A 10,018-nucleotide genomic window follows, 5' to 3' on the forward strand; every position below is an offset into this window, starting at 1 on the left:
AGTATAATAAAAGTTTGAATGTTGGGCACTAAAACCTTGTGTCATGTGCAGTAAAGGGTACCCGTGCCAATAGGGTTAATAAAATAAAATTTGATGAACACACTGCTTTAAGGCAATGTATTTTTATTCAATAATCTTCATATTTTCTTCAAGTTCTATATACAGATTTAATACTTGTAATAATAAAAGAACTCCTTGAGCACCACTTGTTCTTAGGGTAACTTGATCAATGCAAAGAAGAATAATTTCCCCAAACAGTCTTTAATAACTGTACTTTATTACCTTGCAAGAGTTGGTATTTATAATTGTGACTGTCACATCAAAAATGCATGTGTAAACAGCAAAATATGCTTTGACAATAGAAAAGCCAACAATTAAAATGGTTTTTATCATTTTATCAAACACCAACATATTATCAAACTACAAAAAGAAGAATGTGTTAATTAAACATATGGATGGGTCAAAATGTTGGTCAATTATGTCTCCAATGTAGTTGATTTTGTTTAAGAACTATACATTATTAACTTTTTGGCTACAGGTCTGGGTGCATTGGTAATCACCAAAGTAACCATGAGAGTAGTCATACTATAACGTTTTATAATGCATGCATATCTTCATAAAATTTAAGATTACCAGTAACATTATAAGGCTTTCATACACAAAATATCAGGTTTTTAACTCTCTCACAATGAGGTTGATCGATTCAACCAACCTACTAACCATTTTTTGCTTGTTATAGTTTCCATACTATAACTTTTATCACATTATATGTACTTTCACAAAATTTGACACTTTTTGTAAACATCACAAGCTTTTTGTGCACAAAAAATCAGATTTTTTAATGAAGTATTTTTACTACAGATTTGTCTATTAATACATATAGTTTTTTTTACTAGTCCAAGTGCAAAGTGATTTCAACTTTAAGATTAAAAATACTTTTCTTCATCTCAAAAATTTCATTTGCATAACCTCTAAATAAATTTCTAACTTTTTTTTCAGTAAAACTTTATACTTTATCTGTTGTTTTCTCTACTCTAACTCTATACAAGGTAGGTCAATTCAACCAACCTAATAACCACAAAAAAATGTAAACAAATCTAAATTGCTCTTTTTATTTCTAGAACGACTTCAAATTATGATATGAAACTACATTTAAGCTTTAAGCTTAAAAGACTATACATCTATTTATACTAAAATTTTATTGTCCATGTCTAACTACTATTTGTGCCATTATAAGTTGGAAATCACTTGGTGAACATACAGCTCACATTACGCTATTGAATTATATTACACATTACATTAGTATTATTTATTTTACCTAATATAACCTTAACTAACCTAAAAAGCTTCCAATTTTTACATATTAGTTACTTTCGTAATAATAAATAAAAACACACATGAAAAAGTACTTATCTAGCTTTTTTTTTTGTTGTTGTTGACTATCAATGACACTTAACCTTAAATTTTTTTCAATGTACTAATGGTACTACTGCACTAAATAATTTTTTTGTATTCAATTAAATAATGTTCCAAGAACACAGAATGATAACATGCAAAAAGCAGAGTCCCATAACTATCACAAATTTTCTGGCTTTCTAAGTACGGGACAAGAGCCATTAGAAATTCAGCTAAGCTTGTCAGTACATTTCCCATGGGAATAAAGTTTGAACTGGAATTGACAATTCTCTGTACATGAAATAATGTAATATAATATGTCATTTGATAGAGCTTGTCTTTCTGTTGGTTATATCAGAGAGAACTATTGACAATCTCTGAAAGAGATAGGTGGGCATGAGAGGAAGGGTCTGATTTTCTATTTGATAGCTCTGTAACCAAATAAGATTGAAGACTATAAAAATTATGCTTTGTCTGAGCAATAACAATATTATAATGAGTAATTTAATTTACATTAAATTTTGTAAATACTTTTATGCATCAGAAAATTTTCAAGTTACACGTGCGAAATCTTAATAATGTCTGGATGGTTATCAAACATTTCTTAAGAAAAAACTTTATCTTTTATCTGTTATTTTCAGTAATTAATCTCTGTACGGGTTTGGTAAATTTGATCGATCTTGCAACCATCATAAAAAAATTATGAAATAAGCAAAAATTATGCCTTTCATTCTACAATGAACACAAATAAGAACACAAAATCATAAATGTTTAGGCAAAATAGCTTAAATCTCATAACATTATACATTTATATATATTTATTATTTTTATTATATTGACCTTTCAGCCGTGCACTCATGTTATCATATCAAATAACATAAAACTGACCTTTGGTCTGTACAAAGCGACCTGTCTTGGCTGTGTTTTAGTCGACTAGTATTTTATAAAATACAGTAATATTTCAATTATTATATGTTACATATGTATATAGATTATTGCTATTTTGAAATAAGTTCTTAAACATATTTTTCCTAAAACATAGAACAGTAAATAAAGAAGTAAAGCAAACAATTATCTTTCTGATTAAGACCTTTGTACTCGGCTGCTGGTTGATGTAAGTTGCTAAGCCTTTAAAAATTTTTGGAGGATATGAAACAAAATATTTTTTTAGGCTTTATATATACATTGGAATAACAATAACAAAAAAATAACTAAAAAATCATAAATTACTAGATAAATACCATAGAATTCTACTATAATTTATCAAACATAGTAACTAAGCTGTATTTGGGTCTAAAACATAGGAGAATTTTTCAGCAGATTAAAGACACAACCTACCTCATTGAAATCTTTGTTTAAATGAAAGAAATGGCAGAAAAAACGTTACAAAAGCCTGAGAAAACCACTAGTGTACATTCTGAGCTTCCGATTGGTTATTCATGTCATATATAGAAGTAAGTGTATATAAGGAAGCGTTTTTCAATATTGGAATAAGGTGGGCGGGGTGCCACTGTGATTTATTACGTGAGCAATATCTTAACAAACTGAAAAGATAAGAGGCTCTCATCTTATATTTTAGCTTTTCAATATCGGTAATTTGAGATTCTAATTTGTATGAAACTATAGACTTAGTATTTTGACTTCACAAACATCTAATTTGAACCAGTGCTGCATTCAACATACCACGAGACACACAAAAATCAATGTTTATCTGTGTTTTTGTAATATTTACTTTTAAAGTAACAAATTGAGTAATGTATAGTTCTAAAATTTGAATTATAATCTACAATTTGATACCAAACTTACTAACATAAATTCATGAAATAGTAGTTCATTAAAATTTTGAATGCGAGTCAACAAACGAGATGACATGGCGGCTCGAAAGGGTTACCGGAGGTGGCCAATAAATTAGAGAAGAGGGAGTATCTAGAGAAAACTGACAGAATTACGTAGTTCAAAATGAGTGTTTTCGATTGGTTATAAACATGCAAATTGAGAAAAGTGAGATAGGTAAATAAGTATTTTAAAAACAGGAAGAGGTTGGCAGAGTCACTGTGGTGGATTTGCTAAATATACTGACAACTCTGCAAATAAAAAAAGAGTTGGAGGTTCTTATTTTATATTCTAGCTTGTCAATATTGGTAATTTGAGCTTCTAATTCATTAAAAACAGTAGATTTTACATTTCATAACACCCACAATACAATCTGAGTAAATACAGAAGAAAATGTAACATGTGACACACAAAAAAATCAATATTTAAATATTTTTTAATAATTTTGAACTAAGAAATTAAATAATGTATAATACTAAAACTTGAACTACAAACTACAATTTGATTCCACATTTATGTCGATGTGTTTCTATAATAGTAGTTTAATAATAATAAAAACATAACATACACTCTGACCCTGACCCTTATGGAAAGGCTGGAACAAACAGGATTTTATTTAACCCTCTCACTATAGGCATCTTTTTCTGCCCATATCACAAGGTTTAAAACGAGTTACATTCAAAATTTAGTTAAAAACTACTTTCTTATCATGATATATGAATACATCTGGCATAAAAATGTAGTTAATTATCTAAGTTTTAATAGTATATAAGATTTAAGTTATTAGTTTTATGAGACAATATTGAAAAATTTCCTGAATTTTCCCTAGTAGAAGAATTGTGACATTTTCTCTAGGCATCCCGTCTTAACATAAATTACTCATTATACTATTGTTATTACTCAAGCAAAATATACTTTTCATGGCCTTCAAGCTTATTTGGTTAGAGAGCCATCAAATAGAAAATCAGAACCCTTTTGCCACACCCACCTGTTACATCTACCCTTCCAGAAATTGGCACTAATTCTTTCTGACTTTTACTACTGTGTTATTTATAATCAATAGAAAGCCAAGGTTTTAATCTATCAAGTGATGTATTATATTATGTTGTTTTCTGTACAGAGAATTGTCAATTTTTATTTCAGTTCAAGCATTATTCCCACAGGAAACATATCAATGAGCTTAGATGAATTTTTAACAGGTCAGTCCCACAGTTAAAAAGCCAGGAAAATTGTGATAGTTATGGGACATTGTCTGCTTTTTCCAGTTATTAATCTGTGTCCTATGGTGCATTATTTAATTAAATAAAAAATCATTTAATACAGTAGTACAATTTGCATAAAAATAATAAGGTTAAGTGTCATCAACAGTCTGAAGCAAAAAAAAAAGACGACCTAAGTGTGTACTACATTTCTTGTTTTTTATGTGTATTCTTTATTTATTATCATAACAGTAACTAAAATGTAAAAATTAGAAATTTGTTAGGTTAGATAAGCATAGATTGGTAAAATAACAATAATAAAAATTTTTCACAAGGCAATCTCACAAGTAGCTCTTCTCTTGTGTTGTGTAATTCAATAGCATAACATTTGCCAAGTGACTTACAATATATATACATTAATATTATTTAGACATAGTTCAAAGGGCAATAAAACAATAAAATTTAACTATAAACAGATGTATACTGTTGCAAGTTTAAAGCTATTTAGAATATACAAATGTAGTTTCAAGTTACAATTTGAAGTTATTCTAGAAAGAAGAAATGGATAATTTACATTTATTTCATATTTTTCTATGGTGGGTATGCGGCCAATTAATTTGATCAGCCTTGTTTAGAGTTAGGGCACAGAAAATAACAGATAAAATATAATATAAAGTTTTACTGAAGAAAAAACATTCAAAATATATTTGGAGGTTTTAGAGATTATGCAAATGAAATTTGAGATTTTTGAGATGATATATTTACAGGCAAATCTTTAGTAAAAATACTTCATTAAAAAAATCTGATTTTTTTGTGTACAAAAGACTCAATGTTTATTGAAAGCCTGCCAAATTTTGTGAAGATACACATACTGTATTAAACGTCATAGTTCAGAAACTATTATGAGTACTTTATGGTTATGAACATGGTCATATCAACCTAGTCCATAGCTGTAAAGTTCACTTGAATAAAATCATAATATTTGACCTTACATAAAAACTTTAATACTTACAGACATGGGAAGCTCAACAAGAGAGACAATGGAACAGTTATTCAGAACAAAAAACTGTATGTTTGGTGCATGAAAGACCTCAGTAGAAAGCTCATCTCCAGTCAAGAAGGGAATGTCATCATGTTCATTTACAAGGCTTGTCATACTGGCTGCTCCAAGTCCCATGGGAAAATGACCTACATGGTTCACAAGGTGTGCCATTACCTACAAAACAGAAAATACAAGAAATACACAACATTGTGTTAGAACACTTCATGTAATGAAGTTGATCTTAATAAAGTATTTGATGTCGATCAGACATTTGATGTATCCTTTTAATCAGTTTTTTTTTGTGTGTGTATGTGTGTGCACATGTACCCTGAAATTACTGTGAGTAACGTTTTTTTAATTATGGAAGGACAACCAAAGTCTGGTTAATGGTTATCCTTTGAACAACCATTCAAAATGTCTTAAATTTGTTCACTGCCATGGTAGAGAAAAATAAAAACAGTGGGAAACTTTTAAAAATGTTGAGAAACACAAGCCATCTAAGCAACATCATCGACAATTTTCCTATTTAAAGCTCAGAACTAAAAAAAAAAAAGTTTACAACTCTTATGCAGAATAAAAATGCAGTTACAACTATGAAAAGGCTAACTTTTATGAAAAAATGTGTTTCTATCTAGAATGAATTAGTGGCTGTATATAAAACAGCTAGAAATAAACTATGTTTTAACTTCAAATAGATGCATTTCCATATTAACTACTAGTAATTATCTTAAAATGGCATTCAAAAGGTTTATTTTCAACCAGTTAAAAGTCCTCATACAAGAAAAAGGTAACATAAATGATGTAACAAGTTTCGACTGATGCACAATCTCAAGGTCATTTGTAGAAAACTAATTTAAAAAAATCAATTAAATTTGAGGTGGTTTTCAATAAAATGTCATTGAAGAACACTCCTTATTACCAATCCAGCTGAGCTGATGAAAAGTAATGTAGCTCAAAACTGCATTTCTCAGGTGGTTGTAGTGTGGCTATATCACAAAAGTCACACCACTGGTTTTATTAAAAGAGTTTAACTTCTTCCAGATCATAGAGAGGCTAAAAGACTTCATTGGTATTGAAAATGCTTAATCATAGTGTATGAAACTTGGTACAAATGTTTAAAGTGTCTAGTTCTTGCATGAACATTTTTTATAAAACTTAATTTATTATTTGTACAATTGTTTAAGTTGTGAAGCACTGTACTGAAAAAAAAACTATAAAAATCCTTCCTTTTATCTTTACCTTTCTAGCTGCAAGCTTAATCACATTTTTGCGTTGATTCTGAGCCAGCTGAAGACTAGAGGCACGTAGAAAAGAACTTGTCTTCCCTAAACCTGATTTTTCAGGACTGTTGGAAACAGATAGAGAGTTAGGGGAGCCGGAGCCTGCTGGACTAGACCCTTCTTTTAGATTATCAAGATGAATGTTAAGATCTACATCAGACCCAGCATGAGTTAGCAGACTGCTTGCGGACGGAGCAAAATTTTCACTATCCTTTCCTGATACTGCCATATTCAAAACCTGTTAGTAAGTACCAAAAAATTGTTCTCAATTAAAAATTCACTTCTAAAGTTCAAAAATATTTATTCTTTGTAAAATATTTTGAAATATAAGTTAAGCTAAAGTTATGATACAATTTAAATTTACTGTTGAATATGGTAATAATAATTTGATGAGACCACAATATCTTTACATTAAAGGCAAAGTGTTCAACAATACTTAAGTATCATAATAATGAAACAACTTAGTTCTAACCTCTGTTAAAAGTAATGCTTTTTTTCATTGAAAGTTTCTACAATGTACTGCCAGTTCATTTCAATAACATCTATTCTAGTAAGTGATAGAGAATTTCTGATCCAAATTAGATAGCCATTAATAAACCCATAAAGAAAATAACATTAATTCTCAAGTTTTACTGACTTGCATTAAAAATTTAAAGTACTTTATTATCATGGTATATGAATACACTTGGCATAAAAACATAGCTAATAATCTAAATGTTATTATCAGTTTTAAATTCTTAATTTTAGAAAGCAATTAAAAAAAAAGAAATCATGAATTTCCCCTAGTATGAGAATTGTGACTTTTGCTCTCTTGTCTCTTCTCTAATTTATTTACCACACCTCTGAGAAGTGAAAATTAAATGTAAATTACTCATTATATAATTCTTTTTACTCAAGCAAAGCATACTTTTTATAACCTTCAATCTTACTTGCTTACAGACACATAAACAAGAAAATCAGACCCCTCTTACCACACCCACCTGTCACCTCTTCTTTTACAATTATACCCTCTGATGTTTAAATCTACATTACCTATAACCAACAGAAAGCTAAAGTTTTAATCTACAAAATGGCATATTATATTACTTTGTTTTGTATATATAGAAAGAATTTTCACTTTTGCCTTTAGTTCAAAATTTATTCCACAAGAATAACAATGACAAGCTTAATTGAATTTTAGTGAGTCTCGTCATATAGTTAGAAAGCCAGAAAAATTGTGATAGTTATATGGCATTGACTGCTTTTAAAAGTTTTTATTATGTTCTTTGGTGCATTATTTAATTAGATAAAAAAATTATTTAGTGTAGTAGTATAAAAAGTACGGTTAAATTTCTTCGACAGTCGACAGCAAAAATACACAAGGATCCAGGTAAGTACCACGTTTCTTGTTTTTCATGTGTATTTTATATTTATTATTATAAAAGTAACTAAAATATAAAAATTAGAAACTTTTCATGAGCTACACTCATGAGTGACTTGTGAGTAGCCCATGCATTACATAATTCAACAGAGTAATGTGAGTTACACATTTACCATGTGATTTACAACTTGCATGACAGCATTATCAGTTAGACATGGTAGGGCAATAAATCAACACAATTTAAGTATAAACAGATGTATACTGTTAAAAGTTTAAAGCTATTTTGGATAAATAAATTTAGTTTCATGTTACAATTTGAAGTCATTCTAGAAAGAAAAAAAGGGTAATTTAAATTAATTTCAAATATTTTTATGGTGGATACAAGGTTAGTCAAACTGACCAACCTCGTATAGAGTTAGGATAAATAAAATAACACATAAAATATAAAGTTTTAGAGATTATGCAAATGAAATTTGACAATTTTCAGATAAAGAAAAATATTTTTAATTTTAATATGAAAATCGTTTTGTCCTCATGAAAATCAACACTTTGACTTGATATATTCATGGAGAAATGTTTAGTGAAAATACTTCATTAAAAATTCAGATTTTATCTACAGATGATCTAAAAACTTACTGAAAGTTTTCAAAATTTCATAAAGATATACAAAACATATCAGAAGGTATAGTACGAAAACTATAAAGGTCAATTTGGGGTCACAAACTCAGCTAAGTTAACTAAGCCCGTAAGTGAGTGTTAATGAATGTTTTCCTTAAGGATAAATTACATATGGGTAAAGATATGTTATTGCCAATGGATCAATTTTAGACAAAGCTTGAACAGTACTATATGCCCTGTGAATGGGAGACACGTTTTTACTTGTTTCAGAACCTATGAATCATTCAAAATCCCTAGAATTGCATAATCAGGGAATGTTATATATATTATAAATAATAAAAAATACACACAATGTCTACAGTTCTTCTATAATTTATGAGTTTCAGAAATTAAAATGATGCCCAGAAACTAATCCAATAACATTTTTGAGACTTTACCACAGCTAAAGGATTGAAAGTAAAAAAAATAAACAAATTATTACACAATATTCAAAATATTTGTATAACTAAAAACTTACCTTGAATACAGTCAGAAGGATACTTTGTTCCCCATTGTAGGTGTGTAACAGATAAGCCAATGGCAGTTTCATACACCATTCAGCCAAACAGAAAATCAGAGACAAAATAAGCTAAAATATAAAGTCAAAAAAGCAAAATTCAGATATATATATAGATACTTATTGTTCATTACCGAAACATTAATGATTTGCAAAATGTTAAAATATATATATTACACATAATTATACAAAAGCTATATTTGGAAACCAAGACTAGTTTTCTACATCCCACTGTTACCATGTAAAAGAAACTTCTTAACTATTAACCCTTTCAAGACGGGTCACAAGTGAAAGGTCATGTCATCTCGTTTGTTGACTTGCATTCAAAATTTAATTGAATTACTATTTCATGAATTTATGTCAATAAGTTTGGTATCAAACTGTAGATTATAATTCAAATTTTAGTATTATACCTTACTCAATTTCTTAATTTAAAAGCAAATATTAAAAAACACAGATAAACATGATTTTTGTGTGTCACATGGTATGTTGAACGCAGCACTGGTTCAAATAAGATGTTTATGAAGTCAAAATACTAAGTCTGTAGTTTCATACAAATTAACGATATTGACAAGATAGAATATAAAATAAAAGCCTATTATCTTTTGAATTTGCTGAGATATTGCTCATGAAATAAATCAAACACAGTGGCACCCCTTTCACCTCTTTTCATTTTTGGAAATGCTCCCTTATAAACACGTACTTTTATATATGACATGAATAACCAATCGGAAG

At 28.8% G+C, this 10,018-nt stretch overlaps 1 protein-coding gene across 5 annotated transcripts in view; it reads right to left on the reverse strand.

Annotated features, from left to right (window-relative positions):
• Positions 1-10,018, reverse strand: part of LOC106461357 (ral GTPase-activating protein subunit alpha-1-like) — a 195,036-nt gene that overhangs the window by 32,964 nt on the left and 152,054 nt on the right. For all 5 annotated transcript variants that reach the window (XM_022388288.1, XM_022388289.1, XM_022388290.1 and 2 more), the window contains 3 exons: positions 9,245-9,355; positions 6,709-6,987; positions 5,440-5,643 (listed from right to left, as the gene is read on the reverse strand). In XM_022388288.1, the coding sequence (XP_022243996.1) occupies positions 5,440-5,643; positions 6,709-6,987; positions 9,245-9,355 (594 nt within the window). The remainder of the gene's footprint in view (positions 1-5,439; positions 5,644-6,708; positions 6,988-9,244; positions 9,356-10,018) is intronic.

Source organism: Limulus polyphemus, unplaced genomic scaffold, assembly GCF_000517525.1.
Source record: "Limulus polyphemus unplaced genomic scaffold, Limulus_polyphemus-2.1.2 Scaffold943, whole genome shotgun sequence".
NCBI classification, from domain to species: Eukaryota; Metazoa; Arthropoda; class Merostomata; order Xiphosura; family Limulidae; genus Limulus; species Limulus polyphemus.